An 18,660-nucleotide genomic window follows, 5' to 3' on the forward strand; every position below is an offset into this window, starting at 1 on the left:
TGAAGGAGTTTGGTTTTGGAAGCCCCCCAGGGCTGATCTTGTGGGAGTGTTGCGATCAGATCAGACATGCATGTGTGTTTGATGTAAAGCACACCGGAAGTCAGGAGGCCTGGGAGGCCTGGCTCTGCTCTTTCTGGGACCTTTCTGAGCCTAGGCTTCCTCATCTCAAAATTCTGGAGGGTTGAACTAGGTGATTTTAAAGTCACCTAGCACGGTGCATTTAATTCCTTCCGTCCTTCCTTCCAGCTTTAAGGTTCTATGAGTCTATCTGGAGGAATTAGGCTCCCTGTATCCTGGACTGCCCCTAACAGAAGCTGGGCAAGTGCGCATGGGTGGGTGTGTGTGTGTGTTCGGGAATGGGGAGGGAAAGTGATGGGGCACAGGGTTTCCAAGGCCATCTGACTTTTGTCATATGTGTAAGGGAAGCAGGAGACTAGAAGCTGGTGGCAGGAGAGAAAGGAGATGAGAAAGGGGAACAAAGAAAGATGAGCAGATGGAGAGAGAAGGAGAAAGGAAACTGAGGACGGATTTGGGGAGGGGTTAGAGGAGGAGATGTGACTCAGGAATTCCAAGGCTGTTTGTTGCCCAGCCTGGCAGTTCTGGGCATACCTAGTGTACCTCAGAGATCCCTGGGTCACCAGAGATTACCTGCGGAATGTGCATATTGAAATGGTTTATGGAGCCTAATATGCTAAGCGCTCACCAGCAGCTGTACTTGCCTTTGCTTCAAGCTTCTAGCAGGCAGTGGGTTTCCCATTAAACAGGGCTGGTCTGAGGGATATCACCCTCTGCTCATTCCATCCCCATCCCCTGACCTGGCGTAGCAGGTCCCACGCTTGCTCCTGTCATTACTAATGAAGTGAGGCAGAAGGGGCCACGGGCCCAGGCCTGCTGACAGCCACGGAGACTAAGGGAGAACACTGCCTGGCTACAGCTTTGGGCTTCCTGCCTTGACTCCTACCACCTGGCCTCCTCACTGGAACTGCCTCTGGAAAGTCAATCTAAACCTGATCCTGTCCACCCTCGCTGCCTGGTTGGAGAGGGTCCTCCCACCCTTCTCTGCATAGCAGGCAGGCGGGCGGAGTCTCTGACTGTCTTCTGGCAGTCTGGAGGGCCCTGCTCGGGCTCTCTGGGGCCAGGGACTCTCAGGGCGGGGCCCGGGAGTTCCAAGGCACTGAACAGGCCTCCCCAGGCCCTCTTGGGCTCTCTCTGTCCATCCTCCTAGTCTTACTGAGCCTCCCTGCAGTTCAGGCCTCCTGCCTCCTACCCCCTTCCTCATCTGACACATAGAGGGTGTGGGGTCGGCTCCTGCCAGATACGCACGTGGGCACACACGTGAGAGGCCTCACTCCTCCTTGGAGCACAAATGCTTGTCAGACATGTGGCTCCAACCTGTGAACTGGCTGTACACCTGTGGCCTGCTTTGCTCAAATCACATGGACTCTTCCCTCCTGCACCCCTTCCTGGGCTCTGTGCAAGGGCTGTGGGGAGGCCTGAGTCCTCGCTGCCCTTTGTGTGTATGACCAGAGGTGGTGCTGGTGCTTAGGGACCTGGTGGGATAGGCTTCCAGGGAGCCTTCGTCCTCAAGGGGCTGCAGAGATAGGCCCTGGTGGATGGGGAAGGGAAGCAAGAAGAGTAGGTTGCTGGAAAGCAGTCAGTTGCCCTTGGTGGCAAGCAGAGCCCCTCTGAACTTGCTCTATGCAGGTCCCTGTGCTGAGTGATCAGAATTCCCAGGTGGCCTGGGTGCTTGTTGGGGAGCCGTGGTTTGGTGCTAAGTCTGTTGTCTTACTTATCTCCCCAGGTGTGTGGTTGTGCTGTTCAATCCCCGGAAACACAAACAGCACCACATCCTCAACAGTTCCAGGTAAATGGGTCTGGGCACTGAGGGAGCACCTCCTTTTCCTGGGAGCTGGGAGAAAGGCACTGTCTGGGGGCTTTGTGGCTCTGCAGACTGGGGCCTGGTTGGGCCACATGTAGGTTGGTGTCTGCTGATCTTGCCTTTTGAGGGGACTCTGAGGGAGCTGGGCTTAGGCCAGGCTGTCAGTGCCCCTCTGAGCCTGCCTCGTCCTGCAGGAAAACCATCACGGCCCTCGCCTTCTCCCCTGATGGCAAGTACTTGGTCACTGGAGAGGTGAGTGAGGAAAGTGAGCTGCAGTCCTCTGAGGAGGGTGGGAGGCCTGGCCTCAGCAGAGGGCTACAATCTTAGGCCTACTTAGGGCTGCTGCCACTTTGGTTCCCTGTACAGATGCTAAATCCTAGTTTTTGCTCTGCCTGAAAATAGTGGTTCTTAAGCTTCCGTGAGCACCAGAATCACCTGGATTGCTTGGTGAAGTACACATTGCCAGGCCCGCCCCCAGGGTTTCTGATTCTGTAGGTGTGAGATGGGACTCCGAAATTGGCATTTCTTAAAGGTTCCCACATGCTCATTCTGCTGGTTGGGAGGCAGGCTTTGAAAAACCACTGCCTTAAAATGTTCCTGGTCCCCGGAGGCCCCCTGCTGGGCACATGAGGAACGCCTCTGTCTTCTCAGGCTGATGGAGGCGGAGGGGCAGAAATAGGCCTGAGTGGTCGTGGTTCTCAACCCTGGAGGCCCATCAGACTCACTCAAGGAGTGACACAGACATACTGAACAAAATCTGGGGTCATTTTCTCCCGGATAATCATTGTCGTCCTGAGATATTTTTGTTTGTTTTTGTTTTTAACCTTTGCCCTGTATAGCACTCTGCTCCTGACTCTTGGCCAAGGGTCAGTAGAGAGATTGTATGTAGTAGCTGGGGAGGTAAAGGCCCCCACTCTGAAAGGCTCGGGGAGGCTGTATGCCTCTGCCCGCACATCCAGTTCTTGCTTCCCTGCAGAGTGGGCACATGCCTGCCGTGCGCATTTGGGACGTGGCTGAGCATAGCCAGGTGGCAGAGCTGCAGGAGCATAAGTACGGTGTGGCTTGCGTGGCCTTCTCCCCAAGCGCCAAGTACATTGTCTCCGTGGGCTACCAGCATGACATGATCGTCAACGTCTGGGCCTGGAAGGTGAGTGGACTGGGTGGGCTGGCCTGACAGCCTTGTGGGGGTTCACGGGCCAGTTGGGGAGCCAGGAGACTGCTGATCTGAGCCCCTTCCCTCCACTCTGCTGATCTCAGTCTCATGCTAGAAGATAGCCTGAAGCAGAAAAAAGCAACTGTGTAGCCACATGTGTTGGTAGAAAGGGGCTAGCTTTATGCCTTTGAGGGCCTCCAGAGGAAATGAATCTCTTCGACTCTTCTAGAGAGAAATTCTTCTCTCTCCTTCTTTTTCTGACCAAAAAATCTTGGAAAGGAACATTTGTTAAAGTACAAATCCTATCCAACCCCTCCTCCATCCTCTGAGCCTCTTTCTTCCTAGCCCCAAGGGGCAGAATTTTGATTCTTCCTTTGGCTTTCCCTCAAGAAAAACATTGTGGTGGCCTCCAATAAGGTGTCCAGTCGGGTGACAGCGGTGTCCTTCTCTGAAGATTGCAGCTACTTCGTCACTGCAGGCAATCGGCACATCAAATTCTGGTACCTCGATGACAGTAAGACCTCAAAGGTGAGCGGCTGCGGCTGGAAATGGCCCCGGGGTCAGAGCCTGCTCAGCCCTCCCTAGGAGACCCTGTTCCACTTGGGCCCCCCTCTGCTCACTCAGCAGCCGTTCAGAAGTTCCGGGTGAGCCGGAAGCTGTCTGGGCCGAGGAGGAGTCTCAGAGAGCGAGGGGGGCCTTGCTGCGTCTCCTCCCTCCCGTAGGGCCTCGTTTGTCGGGGCAGGCTCCGGGGTGGGGGGTGGGGGATGGGTGACAGGAGCAGTGCATCTCCACAGGTGAACGCCACTGTGCCTCTGCTGGGCCGCTCAGGGCTGCTGGGAGAGCTGCGCAACAACCTGTTCACTGACGTGGCCTGTGGCCGAGGGAAGAAGGCCGACAGCACCTTCTGCATCACGTCCTCAGGCCTGCTGTGCGAGTTCAGCGACAGGAGGCTTCTGGATAAGTGGGTGGAGCTGAGAGTAAGCACCTCTGTCCCCATGGGTAGGGGCTGGCCGCCCATGTGTCAGCTCAGGGGAGATCTGCTGCCTCTGGCTCTGTAGCAGGGGCTAGGCCCTCATGCGTGCGGGAGAGAGGAGCCTGGGGAGCCACAGCTTGGCCTCGTTCCAGCCCACGGAGATCTGTGTAACTCCCTCCTCTCTGCGTTCTCTTTCCACCTTTCTTTCCCCTACTTCCCTCTTGTGCTCAGAATACAGGCAGCTTCACAGTAAGTGTGCCTAGACCCTCCTGTCTTTCTCATGCTGTTTCTTTCTCTTTGCTGGGCTTTTCCTACTTTGTCCTCTTGGTCAAAACCTCTTGGGCCTTAGAAGGGTCCCCGGCTCCCATCCCCCAGTTGCACGTGGCTGTGGGCCCTCTGGCCACCTGCTGCTGGAGGGAGGGGCATCTCCAGATAACAGCTGAGGGGCTCAGGCCAGAGCAGCTGGGCAGCTTTCCCCTCGCCTCTGCCTTGGCTGGTCTCTCCTCTTGGCAGGCGACTGTTGAGGAGGGGTTGGGCAGGGGACCCTTGCCGACCCAAGCCCCTCTGCCTGCAGACCACTGTGGCCCACTGCATCTCTGTGAGCCAAGACTACATCTTCTGTGGCTGTGCCGACGGCACCGTGCGCCTCTTCAACCCCTCTAACCTGCACTTCCTCAGCACGCTGCCCCGGCCCCACGCCCTGGGGACAGACATTGCCAGTGTCACTGAGGCCAGGTGAGCTCTTTGGGCCCCCTGCCTCCACCCAGAGCCTCCCTCTGCGCCCAGCCTTCCCTGGCTGTGCTTCAGGGCACAAAGTGAAGAGTGTATCTGCCCCAATGAAGGCCAGGAAACACCTCTGTAGAGCTACAGATTTGGGTTTATCAGTACTGGTTGCCACCAAGGAGACCGCACACCATGGGAAAGCAGGGAGTGTCTCAGTAGGGGGGTTAGGCAGGGCTTAGTGTAAGATTTGGGCTTGTAGTGGATGATTTTAGGGATGGTTCAAGGGATTGAAGTTTCGCTCCGGTTAGATGCGGTCAGGAAGTAGGGGTAGTTGCCCAGTGGGACATCTTCATAATTTTTATCTACAAGGTGGAAGGGAAAGTATGGGGCTAACGCTGTAATTGGTAAAGAAGCAGTGGTCAGTCACCACAGATGGGCCTGGAAACGTTTGGTCACGTTTGTGGTTGGCACAGTGCTGTGCGTTCATCTGTGCTCTCAGACACGGTTATAGAGGGGTCTTGTTTTTGTTTCCCTCTGTCACGGCCACAGAGTTCCCTTGTCTGACTGTGGCGTACCGTGACATTGGTTGTGTTCCTCATGAGAACTTGATGGTCTGACAGCCGGTGCTGGGTCAGCTCCGGCTGACAGCTGTCAGACGCTGCTTTTTCCTTTCTCAAGCAGCTACCCCCTGCAGGTCTGGAGACGGTTCCCCATGCTCGCTCCGCTTCTTCCTTTGTGGTTTGGCTTCTGTTTTCATTCTTTTCAATCCTTCATTTCATCAGCTCTCCACTCACTTTTTGCCCTGTCCTCTTCCCCACAGTCGCCTCTTCTCTGGAGGGGCCAATGCCAAGTATCCAGACACCATTGCCTTGACCTTTGATCCTACGAATCAGTGGCTGTCTTGTGTATACAACGACCACAGCCTTTATGTTTGGGATGTGAGGGACCCCAAGAAAGTGGGCAAGGTGTATTCGGCTCTGTATCATTCCTCCTGCGTCTGGAGTGTGGAGGTATGTGGGCTGGGCTGGCCTTAGACTGGCCAGGTTTGCTGGGGTACCCTTGTGAGGCGGGAAGTGGGGATCCCTGAGTATAAAGTTATATTCCTGCTGCCTTCTTGTTTCTCCAGCAGCATCCCTGTGTATCCACATATCTTCAGATGGGTCCCGAGGATTGAGCTTGAATTTAGAGCTTATATATCTCAGGCTTCTTCCGTTGTGCCCCTGTCTGTCCTTAGCTTTGCCTCATCCTGGGCTGGGTGATCTTGGACAAGTTACTGAACTTGACTCAACCTCAGTTTCCTGAACTGTAAATTGATGCACCTGATTTATCTAGTTGCCCTAAGAATTAAATGAAATGATATAAGTGGGAGACATGGAAGAATGCCTGGAACATAATAGGAGCTTGGTTAAGGTGTTTGCCCATAGCGATTATGGAGAGTATCTAATAGTTATGGCTTGCTTACTATGTGACAAACTCTGGGCTAAGTCCCGGCCAGCAATCTCTCTTTAATCTCATTCCCCTCTATCTCCTTGGGCAGGGAAATGACTGCCCCCTAACTAGAGATCTGACTTTGTTCCCTCTGCCCCTCAGGTCTACCCTGAAGTGAAGGACAGTAACCAGGCCTGCCTGCCCCCAAGTTCCTTTATCACCTGTTCCTCAGACAATACCATCCGCCTGTGGAACACGGAGAGCTCCGGGGTGCATGGCTCCACACTGCACCGAAACATCCTCAGCAATGTGAGCCCTGAGGTCATAGGGCACCCCCTCCACGCTTAGTCCTCCCCTCCCCCCCAGCCTTCACGCCTCCCTCTCAGGAACCGGGTCCCCAGATTTTGATCTTTCAGCTCTGATTTGGCCGGGCTCCTTGAGCCAGGGGTTTATCTTGTCCAGCATTCCTCTCCCCTTGCAGCTGTACTGGGTCAGGCCTGCCTTATCCACCTCCTCTCCTGACCTGCTCCATTAGGACCTCATTAAGATCATCTATGTGGATGGGAACACTCAGGCCCTGCTGGACACAGAGCTGCCCGGAGGAGACAAAGCCGATGGGTCCCTGATGGATCCCCGTGTGGGCATCCGCTCTGTGTGTATCAGCCCCAACGGACAGCATCTAGCTTCTGGGGACCGTGTAGGCACGCTTAGGTAATGCCAGGCCTGGGGTGGTACCGACTGCCTCCCACAGCGCAGGCTGGGGGATTTAGGTCCCGAAGGACAGAGCTTGAGAAAAATGGGCTCAAAAAGATTGGGGAACAAAATGTCTATATACAAGGGGAAAGATAATAACCTTACAATGAAGAAACCCAGCAGAAACCATCCTAACCAAGTGATTAAGCTTAACAGCCTCATATCAGCATCGTGAAGCCTGAAAATATGATGCACTAAGAAGCCACATAGCATGGTTTCTGTGGTATTCTTGCCAAAAATGGATTAACTCAGTCCAGTCATGGGAAAAAGGCAGGCAGACTCAAACTGAGGTACAGAGGACAGAGTAATCAATACTCTTCTAAAGAGTATTGGAGAGTGCTCAGTACTCCTCAAAAGCATCAAGGTCATGAAAGATAAGGAAAGACTGAAGAACTGTCACCAACTACAGGAGACTAAGGAGTAATAACAACTAAGTGCAATTTGGACTCTTGATAGGATCCTGGATCCAGAAAAAGATATTGTGGAAAAACTGGTGAAATTAAACTAAAATCTTGAATTAGTAGTATAGTACCAACGTAAATTTCCCGATTCTGGTATTTGAAGTGTTAACATGGAAAATCCCTGTACTCATCGCCACTGTTCTCTAAGCCTAAAAGTTCAAAAATAAATAAAAATTTAATTTTAAAAACAGGCCCGGGGGGGAAGATATAGCAGAGAACGGAGGGTGAGTCTCTCCTCCCATAGCCTGGCAGTGACGTCCTCCCTCTCCTCATCTTTGCAGGGTGCACGAGCTGCAGTCCCTGAGTGAGATGCTGAAGGTGGAGGCCCATGACTCAGAGATTCTCTGCTTGGAGTACTCTAAGCCGGACACGGGTAAGAAGGATGCCTGGTATCTGGCCCAGAGTGGCCCAGGGCTCCTCCAGTCCTGCTAGTGCCACTTGCATCTATCCTGGCTCCCTGGGGTGTGGGACCGAACGCCATTTGAAGCATTTGGTGTCTTCGCAGGTTTAGCGGAGGACAGCTCCATTCCTGCTCTGTGGTTCACTTGGCTTAGGATTATGGGACTCGGTTCCTGCGGGCCTTTTGCCGGGCCCAGATGGGGGCCTGCTCTGGGCACTCATGGGCTGATGGAGTTCTTTGAACGGCAGGTCTGAAGCTGCTGGCATCAGCGAGCCGGGACCGGCTCATCCATGTGTTAGATGCTGGCCGGGAGTACAGCCTGCAGCAGACGTTGGACGAGCACTCATCCTCTATCACTGCCGTCAAGTTTGCAGGTGGGGGCAGGGCAATTGAGACACATCTTGCCATCTACCGGCAACATCCTCCACCCCCACCCCGACTGCCACCAGCCTCCTGCCTCCATGAGAAGGGTGTGCCAGTCACAGGGGTGTGTTGGACAGCAGCTGGGAGGCCTGGGGCCAGATGGGAAGGCAGGTAGAATGTAGACTCTCTGTCTAGGGGACCCTGAGCCAACCAGGTTGGCTGAGGATAGAGAGAATGGCAAGCTTAGCTTTGGAGAGAAGCGACCTGATTTAATTGGTTGTCTGGGTCATGTAGAGAGCTCAGTAGTGGGGTAGTAGAGGAGGGACTGGCCACTTGTGGTGAGAGCAGTGGGAATAGCTAGGCCCCCCTCTTCCATAGCCAGCGATGGGCAAGTCCGCATGATCAGCTGTGGAGCAGACAAGAGCATTTACTTCCGCACTGCACAGAAGGTGAGGGTATGGGGCTTCCCTGAACGGGGCAGGGGTTGGGGGTTGTGGGTTTCTACCGTTCCCCCAGCTGAGGTTGTAAGAGGTGAAGGGAGGTGAAAGCGGGGTTTTCTGGGCCTGGTGGAGCCACATACTCTACCCCTGCAGTCTGGAGATGGAGTCCAGTTTACACGGACACACCACGTGGTACGGAAGACGACCCTCTATGACATGGATGTGGAGCCCAGCTGGAAGTACACGGCTATCGGCTGCCAGGACCGAAATATTCGGTGGGCATCCCCTTCTCAAACCGTATGACCACATTCCTTCAAGCCCGAGGGGGTCAGCTCTTGGCAGCTCTCTCCCCACTTCTGTCTTTTTGTCCAGGACTTTGTGGCCCCCCTTGAGCCTATAGAATGAGCACTTTGCCGTACCCAAGAGGCGGTAGCCCCTTTGGTGTTGGGGAGTGGCTCCCAGAGAGAACAGGGTTGGGACTGACGCTGGGGTCTCTGCCACCCAGCTGTACTTGATCACGGCCTCCTCCTCACGTGAACAAGAGCATGTTTCTTCACAGGATCTTTAACATCAGCAGTGGGAAGCAGAAGAAGCTGTTTAAAGGGTCACAGGGTGAGGATGGCACTCTGATTAAGGTAAGGGCCCAGGAGGATGGGCCCTGGGCCAGAGAAAGGGAGCACTGGGATACTAGGTGGAAAGGGACTGGTGCTTCCCTTGTCCTCTGCCAGCTATGTGTCCACTCCTCAGGTGCAGACAGACCCCTCAGGGATCTACATAGCCACCAGCTGTTCTGACAAGAACCTCTCCATTTTTGACTTCTCCTCAGGCGAGTGCGTGGCCACCATGTTTGGCCACTCAGGTGAGTGTTGCCCCAGTACTCCACTGCTGGAACTTTGCTCTTTCTTCCTTTAGTTTCTTGGGACCTAGCAGAGCTGCCTGCCCCTCCCTTCCGACCAACATCCACCTCCACTGTTGGGACAGAAGCTTGGTTGGGACTTCAGGGTGGTTCATAGGTTGTATTCTTTCTTCCTCGCAGAGATTGTCACTGGCATGAAGTTTAGTAATGACTGCAAACATCTCATCTCAGTGTCAGGGGACAGGTGAGCAGAAGCCAGCTCCCCTGAGACACAGATTTTTCCTCTGTGACACACATACCCTGCCCCCTCCTCTCTCTTCACATCAGTGATATCTCTGGGAAATAGGGCTAAGCAGGGGTATTTCTAGGGCCTGACGTGTCACTAGAGGGTGGCTCTGGTCTTCTTGCCAGCCCATGGAGAAGGGGAACTAGTGGGGTTCCACCCCAGAGTCCTACCTTACCTCTCCCTCACCCACCTCTGTGGCTGTACCCAGCTGTATATTTGTATGGCGCCTGAGCTCTGAGATGACTATCAGCATGAGGCAGCGTCTGGCTGAGCTGCGCCAGCGTCAGCGAGGGGGCAAGCAGCAAGGATCGTCTTCTCCCCAGAGGGCTGCAGGACCCAACCGGTGAGAAAAGAGTCTGGATACGGGCTAGCGGTAGGTGGGCATCCAGACTGCTCGCTGTCTCAGTGCTCCTCCTTTTTGCTCTGCACCTGTCATTCACCTGTACCTCCTGGATCCCCCAACACCTGTTTCTTACCTGAAGACCCATGAAGTTTGGCCTCTTCCTGCATTGAATCTCCTCTTCCCATGACCTTCCTTGTCTTGGACTCAGGCACGAGGCCCCATTGATGCTGTCTCCTGGACCAGCTCTTTCATCAGACAGTGACAAGGAGGGAGAAGATGAGGGCACTGAAGAAGAAGAACTTCCAGCTCTGCCCATCCTTGCCAAGGGCACCAAGAAGGAGCCAGGTGTGTGGAAGTCTGGAGCAGGGCCAGACAGGCACCAGTTGGCACAGTGGCTAGATATGCCCTTTCTGGGACAGGGGGTGAGAACAGGGTGAGCCGAGGAAGCCAGAGCATCTCTATGGCCACACAAGGGTATGGGCTGGTGCGGGGTCAGGGAGCTGGGTGGGTGGGCAGGAGACACTGTCTCTGACTGCCTGTCTCTGTCTAGCCTCAGTGCCCGGCCCAGGCCTGCCCCGAAGCCTGTCCCACTGGGAGATGAGTCGGGTGAGTCACCATCATTAAAAATGGCCTTCCGAGGTTACAAGCAGTGGAGGAAGGTGGAAGCAGGGCTCTCTGGGCCTGCCCACATGCTGCACCCCTTGTGTCCAAGGCGGGGCCTTGTGGGAGAGTTTGAACAGCTTGGCTGGTCCCAGGTTAGGGATGATGAAGCCCAGGGGTCTCCCTCCTGCAGGCCAGGTGGGGTGGCCTGCAAGGTCTAGTCACCACTAGAAGAAGCGCTCCACTAGTTCAGCTGCCTGCGGGCCTGGGGGTAAGTGTGAACAAAGAACAGTTTGAGGTGGGGAGTAGACAAGGGGTGTCTGAGCCAAACAGAACTGAAGTTCAGGGTGTGCTCAGTCGGTTAAGCGTCCGACTCTTGGTTTCAGCTTAGGTCATGATCTCAGTGTTGTGGGATTGAGCCCTGAGGGCCCCGGCGTTGGGCCCCACTTAGGGCTCCATGCTCAGAGGAGAGTTTGCTTGTCCCTCTCCCTCCCCTACTGCACCCCCCTTGTGTCCATGTGCCTGTGTGCAAGCTCTCTCTCAAATAAACAATAACAAATAAAATTTAAGAAAAAAAAACTGAAGTTCAAGAACATCAAAGGTTCAAAGAGTAGGCATCTGGAGAAACTGTAGTTCTAAAGACTCCAGGTTAGGAGGTAAGGTCAGAACTTCCAGAGCAGTTATTTAGAGGGACGGGGCCGTGAGAGGACCGGTAACTGGGCGACTACTTCAGGGCAGCCAGAAGCAGGGTCAAGGCTTTCTGAGCAAGCCCGACAGCAGCCCCGCCCTCTCTCGTGCCACATCAAGACTTGAAGTGGCAGTACCTTCATTATCAGTGGCAGCTCCATGGAATGATGGTGGCGTGGTGCCTCTCGTGCCTTCTGACCAGCCCGGGGGCTCAAGGCTGGACTATTTGTTTGTCCTTGGTGCTCTGAATGGACTTGGGGCTAACCTCAGAGTAAGGGACTTTTTAGAGATCACCAGCTCCAAGGTGCCCAGGCTGAGACTAGAAGGCTGAGACTAGAAGGTCTAAGACCAGATGTAGAGTGAAGCTAAGAGCGTGAACTCAGGAGCCAGACTACTTGAGTTGTAACCTGCAGGCAGGCCACTTACTGTCCGTGGGACTAGGTAAGTTACTCAAGCCCACTGTGCTTCAGTTTTCCCATCTGTAAAAATGGGGATAATAATAATACCTACTTCATAAGGTTGTTGTGGGGATTGAGTGAGTGAATACCTGTATGTAAAGTGGATGGCACACAGTAAGTGCTATATGAGTGTTTGCTAATACTATTGTATAGTGGTTGTGACCCCCTCCCCAACCCCTGCCTCACACCAGGCACAAGAGACGGTGGAGTTCCTGGCCCCAGCCCCTGCAGCCAACCAAGGACCCAGAAGAAGGGGCCGCTGGGCCCAGCCAGGTGTGGAGCTGAGTGTCCGCTCCATGCTGGACCTGCGGCAGCTAGAGACACTGGTCCCAGGCCCTCGAGGTGCTAGCCAAGACTTGCTGGCCATGACCCCATCTTGCCCTGGGAAGCATGGTCAGCAGGCCCCTGAGACCTCACATGCTAGCCAGGTGAGCCAGCTTTCTCCCAGCAACGTAGCGATCTCCAAGCAGCCGTAGCCAGCCGTATGCCGACAGCTGGGGCCTGAGGACTTGGCCAGCTGTGCTTGCTCTGCCCCTGTGGCACATGGGTAACCTGGATTGCAAAGGTTCAAGCTTGGCTAAGCTGTATGGTCTGCTGATTGGGGTGGTACCCTTTGTCCTGGGCCAGGTTTCTTAAAGGGCTCATGGTATTAAGTGGTGGCTGGAGATTGGCAGCCCGGAGTGTGACAGAATATCATTATTCCAGAAACTCAAGAACCTTAACTGGAGTTCTCCTCAGAGTTGGAATATTCAGCTTCCCCCAGAACTGATGCACACCAGATCCTTGCCTACCTCCACCTCTTTTCCCAGACCCTCTCTCACATCAACAACCTCAGTAACGCCCCTTTGTGTGTTCCCAGAGCGAAAAGCCCCCTCGGCCTCAGGCTTCCCAACCCTGTTCCTGTCCCCACATTATTCGATTGTTGTCCCAAGAGGAAGGGGTCTTTGCCCAAGATCTGGAGCCTGCACCCATCGAAGATGGTATTGTCTACCCAGAGCCGAGTGACAGCCCCATCCTGGATACCAGGCAAGGGTCCTTCCCTCACCAGACCTCAGGGGCCATGCAGTCTTCCTTTCCCAGGCTTCCCTTCCCTGAGTGTTCTTTAGTTAGGGGAGGGCTGGCCCAGATTCCTCAGGGCTTGCCCGCCACTTTGCCCCTGCTTCATCCCTAGTCCCACTCACAGGTCGGGGAGAGGGAAGCCAGGTGTTGTGGTAGGGCTACTCACCCCTACTAACTGCCTCTTCTTTCCCCTGCTGGCCTTCCTGGAAGTGAGTTCCAGGTGCAGGCTCCAGCCCGAGGGACCCTGGGAAGAGTGTATCCAGGCAGCAGGGGCTCCGAGAAGCACAGTCCTGACAGTGCCTGTTCTGTGGATTATAGTAGCAGCCGCCTTTCCAGCCCTGAGCACCCCAACGAAGGTGAGGCTGTGGCTTTGAGGGAGGTCAGTGGACTGAGGTGGGAGTGGAGGCTCTGGCGATGGGTGGGTGCAGCATGACGCTTCTCTCCCCTCCCCACATCCAGACTCTGAGAGCACGGAGCCCCTTAGTGTGGATGGCATTTCCTCAGACCTTGAAGAGCCAGCCGAGGGTGATGAGGAAGAGGAGGAAGAAGAGGGAGGCACTGGTGCCTATGGGCTGCAGGAAGGCAGTCCCCATACCCCAGACCAGGAGCAGTTTCTAAAACAGCACTTTGAGACTCTGGCCAATGGGGCTGCTCCAGGTGTGGTCAGAGGGCCAGTATGTGGTCACTGTAGTCTGCCCTTCTTCCCTCCTTGCCTGGCTGAGAGGGAGGGTCCAAGGGCGGGCCATGCCCTGGGGTTACCTTCGGGGGTGGGGCAGAATCTGGGGCGAGGGCTGGCTTCGATTCATGATTTCTGTCACCTTGGTAGGGGGCCCAGTCCGGGTACCAGAGAGGACAGAGTCTCGGAGCATCTCTTCACGATTCCTGTTGCAAGTGCAGACCCCCCCGCTCAGGTACCTCCCCCACAGCAGCTCTCACTCTCCTACAAGGAGCTGTGGCTCACTTGACTTCCCAGCGCTCCCCAAAGGGCCAGTCCTGCCCTTGAGGCAGCAGGCCATCCTCCTCTCTCCAAGGTTGCCGTCTGTCTTCCCACGCCGAACAGCATTCTGCGCTCCCGAGTTTTGGGACAACTGGCCTGCTGGCTTTGTGCCTGCCCTTCTCGCCCAGAGCCTCTGGGTCTGTGAGAGCTTCTCCCCGTCTTGGCAGGGAGGACTCCTAAGCCTTCTCTGGGCCTTCTTCCACATTTCCTCCCTGTAGGGAACTGTCTCCGTCTTCCTCAAGCCTGGCGCTGACATCGAGACCAGTCCAGACGCGGCCGGCTGCGGGGGAGCAGCCGAGAGGCAGTGGTGCCAGTCCTCCAGGAGCACCCCCGGAGGCAGAGCCCTCCCCTGGCAATGCTGGCCCCCAGCAGGCAGTCCCTGTGCTTTTGCCACGACGCCGTCTCAACCCTGACAGCAGCTGGGCTCCCAAGAGAGTGGCTGCAGCCAGCACCTTAGGTGGACTCCAGAAAGCCCAGTCTGTGCAGAGTCTGGTGCCGCAGGGTGAGGAGCCTGGTGGGCTCAACTCCAGGGTGCGGGGAGTATGGAGGGCATGCGCATGCTAGAGGAAGGAGGGCCTGATTTAGCCCTGACGTGTCAGTGTTTGCCACTGGGTGTCCCTTAGGGGTATGGGCAGGGCACCGCAACTTCTAGGGAACTAGTGCCTGGGAAGCCTTCCTCACCACCTGACCTGTGTGTCTCTGTCTTCTCGGCAGATGAGGCCCCTCCACCAGGCCCATTGCTCTTACGGGAGATGGAGGCCCAGGAGGGCCTGCGCTCCCTGCCACACGCTGATCGCCGTCTGTCTCGGCCTCAGTCCTACCAGAACCCCACCACCAGTTCCATGGCCAAGATTTCCCGCAGCATCTCTGTTGGGGAGAATTTGGGCCTGGCGGCCGAACCTCAGGCTCCTGCTCCCATTCGGGTCTCACCGCTCAGCAAGCTAGCCCTGCCCAGCCGGGCTCACCTGGTCCTGGACATCCCAAAGCCACTGCCCGATCGTCCTACCCTGGCCACATTCTCACCTGTTACCAAGGGCAGGGCCCCTGGTGAGGCAGAACAGCCTGGCTCCCCAGTGGGCCTAGGAAAGGCTCACAGTACATCTGAGAGGCGGGCCTGTTTGGGGGAGGGTGCCCCTCCCAAGCCTAGGACAGAGTGCCAGGCTCAGCCTGGGCCCAGCAGCCCCTGTGCCCAGCAACTGCCGGTCAGCAGCCTCCTCCGAGGCCCTGAGAATTTGCAGCCCCTGTCCCCCGAGAAGACTCCCAGCCCCATGGAATGCACCAGGCCAGGGGCAGCCCTGAGCCAGGACTCAGGTGTGCACAGCTCCCCAGCTCTCATCTCCTGCCCCATCCTCTTTCTTCTGTCTCTGTTGTCTGCACTCTGGCTCCATCCCATTTCTGTGCATCCAGCCTCTGGCGTTTTCGTCCTGTCTGTTCCCGTCTTGGTCCATAAGTCACACCCCTGATGGTGAGACACTCCTGCCAATCTTCACAATCTCCTTGTGACCCACTTGCCCCCTCACTGCCTCTGGCTTCTTGGGCTGGAGCTGGCCCTCCCCTCAGGACCTTGTTTTCTGTGTGGTGTCGGGGGTGGTGTTGGGAAGGAAGAAGGCAAGGAGAGGGCAAGCAAAGGGGGTGTGACCCTGCGGGTAGGCCTCTCCTGCTCTCAGGGGCCCCTGGGTGGGGAGGCCTGAAAGGGCAGCTTTGCTGGGCCTTCCTGAGTTGTATGTGTCCCTCCCAGAACCAGCAGTGAGCCTGGAGGAGTGCGAACAGCTTGTGGCAGAGCTCCAGGGCAGTGTGCGCCAGGCTGTGCGGCTCTACCACTTGGTACGTGTTGGGCACCCACCGTGGGGGAGACGGCTGAGTATCCAGAACAGCCATAAGGCTCTTCCACTGACGGGTGGGTGGAGCAAGCAAGAACATCTGGGGCAGAGTAAGTGAGGGAGTTAGAGGCCAGGCCAGGCCTCTTGAACCGAGCACCTACTGGTCATCTCTGGAGACTTCCTCAGACTGGAGGGGTAGGGGTGGAGCGACCATATGTCCTAGTTTGCCTAGGACCTGGTTTGTCCTAGGACCATCCCAGTTTATGCCTGTTGTCCCAGTGTAATTATTAATAGTAGCCCTTGTCATATTCAAAAACTATTTGGCCACCCTAGACATGGGGACGGTCCAGGAGGGCCTTCTCTGGGGGCAGGCTAGACCCAGGTGGGGTCCCTCCCCTTCGCAGATCCACTGACAGGAGGTTCCTCCACTCTTCCTCCGACTCACTTCCCGGCTCTCGCTGCAGGTGGCTGGCTGCAAGACGCCCTCAGCGGAGCAGAGTCGCATCGCCCAGCTCCTCAGAAACACCTTCTCCTCAGTGCGGCAGGAGCTCGAGGCCCTGGCCGGGGCAGTGTTGTGCAGCCCGGGCGGGAGCCCTGGGGCCGTGGGGGCTGAGCAAACACAGGCCCTGCTAGAGCAATACTCAGAGCTGCTGCTTCGGGCGGTGGAGCGGCGCATGGAACGAAGACTCTAGTTCCGGAATACTGTCCCAAGTGAATGCTCCCCCTATTCCAAACTGTAGCCCCTGCTCCACTCTCCAAAACCTGTGGGGATGCTTGGAGTGGCTAGCAGGGGTCAGTGCTCAGAGGGGAAGCACCTTTTCCAGCTTCCTCATGGGGCCCCTGTATTTATTAATTTATTTCCCTGACTGTTGCCTCACTTTCTTGGAGCTCCTGCCTCCACAGCCCCTTCAGTGGCTCATGCAGGGTAGGTCTTGGATCCTTGTCATCTTGGTGCTGTGAGGAGCAGGAGGGCAGCCTGCCCCATCTGGGGGAAATTGGGAAGGGCTGGCCCTCTCTTCTTAGAAGCCATTTGAAATTACTGCAGGGATCAGCTCCCTGGGGTGGAGCACACACAGGGTATTCAGTGGGGTGGAAGTGAGAGGCCATGTGGTATCAGTGCCCTTCAGCCAACAGCGGAGCTTCACCTCTACCTCCACTTCCCCTCCCACACCAGCTGCACTCCCCTGGCTGCCAGAGCAGGGGTTATCTGTTTTCCCCAATTCCTGGCAGTTCCCAAAGGCAAAGCCCTCTAGTCCTCCAGGGCGTTCCCAGCCATCAGGAGGCTTGAGTTGGTATCAAGGCCTGAGCCCCCCACATTCCACTCCCATCCCCCCCCCCAAAAGAGCCCTAGCATTATCTCTCTCCCAGTGCCCCCTTTCTCTCCTGGCCAGAACTTGTGGAGACAGCTGTGGGATGTTGCTGCAGGACAGTAAAGCCCTCTGCTGGGCAAACATAAAGCCCTGGCCTCCTTTTCCCAGCCCCTTGGTCTTCCCTGTCTTCCCAACCTTGATCCCCAGCAGGCTGCTAGACCCAGAGGCCACCTTCTCCTTGCATCCTGAGTGATGCTGGTGTTAGAACTTCCCTCATGGTTTACAGGGCGCCAGCCCACCTTCTGAGGACCTTGGCCACAGATGAAGTATGCGCACACACACACACACACACACACACAGTTGAGTGTTCATTGCTAGAGTACTTGGCTGGCTGATGTGTGCCTGGTTTCCCTTCATGTGCTACTCCTGCTTTGCCACCCTGGCTCATGTGGAACTATCAAGGGGCACGAAAAGGACTGGAACACACTAACCCGAATTCTGGATTCTTGGTGTCCACAACCTAGCCAATACAAGATGGCGTGTAGGTTTCTGGTTTGGGTAGAAGGAACCTCCTCAAAGGCAGTGCTGGGCACCCAGGATGCTCTGGATGCTGGAAGTTGAGGGGAGGGGGAGGCACGTGGGACTGCAGAAGGGGCCAAGAGACACACTGGAAAGGTGGTAGGTGGGACAGGTAAGTGGTAGAGGAGAGGGGATAGATTAGAATTAGAAGGACAGCTGTTAGGAGTGAGGGGAAGGATATAGGGCACGGGGCAGGTAGAGTAGGACCAAGTAGTGAAGCAGTTGTTGAGTTGGGGTGAAGAACATGTGTCTCTGGGCCCTACTGCTTTCCTCTGCCTCAGGTAAGTCAGGGTAGCTTTCCTGAAGATTCAGGTCAGAAAAACCAATTGTCCCATGGACAGGCCATGGGGTCCTACTGGTTCTATAGGCAGAAACTTAGAAAGAAATTGGTTTGCATAGAGTGCTCAGCTCTTGTTTGCATCAGCTGGAATACACCAGAACAGATGAAGCCTATTTCACCCCCACTCTTCTGTACTACCACCACCTGCATGGCCAAGCTGCAAAGAACTGCAGCTGAGGGTGGACCCCGGCAGGGCTGCAGCTGCCCTTTGTGAGGGTTAGAAGTCGACTCCATTCCCCGTCCCGGGACACTAGCCACAGCCCAGACCAAACAGGCTCAGGCCTGGCCCTCTGGCCTGGGTTCCTCCCGATCCTCAGCCAGCCAGCCCCTCAGAGGAGGGAGCTGCACTCCCGCTAAGGTTTGTAAGAAGGTGGCCTCCCTTTCCCTATCCCCAGCCGAGCGTGGGGTGGGAGAGGGGGTCTTGTGGTCAGCCGGCCGGCGCCCGTCCCCTTCTGCATGTCTGAGGCCACCGGCAATTGCCGCCCCCCGACCAGATTTGCCCTGACCCAGTTTTGACACCCCCCCCCTTATTTATAACTTTTATACTTTGTCCAGGCCCGTGGCGCTTCCCTCTTCCCCAGGTCTCACGGGGCAGGGGCTGTTTTTAACTCGTCCGTTTGTATTGATGTATGAACTCGTCAATAAATACAATCATTTGTTAACTCTAGGATGCCAGCGAGTGGGGCAGGCGGGAGAAGGCGCGGCTTCTCACCGGTGGTCGGGTTAGCCGAATCCCGGCGCGCCGGGGGCGG

The 18,660-nt window shown here is 56.0% G+C and overlaps 1 protein-coding gene across 3 annotated transcripts in view; it reads left to right on the forward strand.

The window, feature by feature from the left end:
- Nucleotides 1-18,570, forward strand: part of MAPKBP1 (mitogen-activated protein kinase binding protein 1) — a 51,765-nt gene extending 33,195 nt beyond the window's left edge. For 2 of the 3 annotated variants that reach the window (XM_031031562.2, XM_081830940.1), the window contains exons 4-31: nucleotides 1,802-1,864; nucleotides 2,074-2,131; nucleotides 2,856-3,026; nucleotides 3,423-3,560; nucleotides 3,827-4,009; nucleotides 4,580-4,740; nucleotides 5,549-5,738; nucleotides 6,319-6,465; nucleotides 6,692-6,867; nucleotides 7,652-7,743; nucleotides 8,019-8,144; nucleotides 8,512-8,582; nucleotides 8,727-8,848; nucleotides 9,133-9,208; nucleotides 9,321-9,432; nucleotides 9,610-9,673; nucleotides 9,924-10,058; nucleotides 10,267-10,403; nucleotides 10,609-10,664; nucleotides 11,995-12,231; nucleotides 12,663-12,829; nucleotides 13,073-13,218; nucleotides 13,322-13,519; nucleotides 13,689-13,773; nucleotides 14,078-14,361; nucleotides 14,574-15,170; nucleotides 15,598-15,683; nucleotides 16,144-18,570. In XM_031031562.2, coding sequence (XP_030887422.1) covers nucleotides 1,802-1,864; nucleotides 2,074-2,131; nucleotides 2,856-3,026; nucleotides 3,423-3,560; nucleotides 3,827-4,009; nucleotides 4,580-4,740; nucleotides 5,549-5,738; nucleotides 6,319-6,465; nucleotides 6,692-6,867; nucleotides 7,652-7,743; nucleotides 8,019-8,144; nucleotides 8,512-8,582; nucleotides 8,727-8,848; nucleotides 9,133-9,208; nucleotides 9,321-9,432; nucleotides 9,610-9,673; nucleotides 9,924-10,058; nucleotides 10,267-10,403; nucleotides 10,609-10,664; nucleotides 11,995-12,231; nucleotides 12,663-12,829; nucleotides 13,073-13,218; nucleotides 13,322-13,519; nucleotides 13,689-13,773; nucleotides 14,078-14,361; nucleotides 14,574-15,170; nucleotides 15,598-15,683; nucleotides 16,144-16,371 — 4,306 coding nt within the window. In that variant the 3' untranslated portion in view covers nucleotides 16,372-18,570. The remainder of the gene's footprint in view (nucleotides 1-1,801; nucleotides 1,865-2,073; nucleotides 2,132-2,855; nucleotides 3,027-3,422; nucleotides 3,561-3,826; nucleotides 4,010-4,579; nucleotides 4,741-5,548; nucleotides 5,739-6,318; nucleotides 6,466-6,691; nucleotides 6,868-7,651; nucleotides 7,744-8,018; nucleotides 8,145-8,511; nucleotides 8,583-8,726; nucleotides 8,849-9,132; nucleotides 9,209-9,320; nucleotides 9,433-9,609; nucleotides 9,674-9,923; nucleotides 10,059-10,266; nucleotides 10,404-10,608; nucleotides 10,665-11,994; nucleotides 12,232-12,662; nucleotides 12,830-13,072; nucleotides 13,219-13,321; nucleotides 13,520-13,688; nucleotides 13,774-14,077; nucleotides 14,362-14,573; nucleotides 15,171-15,597; nucleotides 15,684-16,143) is intronic. The other variant, XM_081830938.1, reaches the window with a different exon arrangement.
- Nucleotides 18,571-18,660: the final 90 nt, after the last annotated feature.

This window comes from Leptonychotes weddellii, chromosome 9, assembly GCF_054177405.1.
Source record: "Leptonychotes weddellii isolate Sample4059 chromosome 9, ASM5417740v2, whole genome shotgun sequence".
Lineage (NCBI taxonomy): Eukaryota > Metazoa > Chordata > Mammalia > Carnivora > Phocidae > Leptonychotes > Leptonychotes weddellii.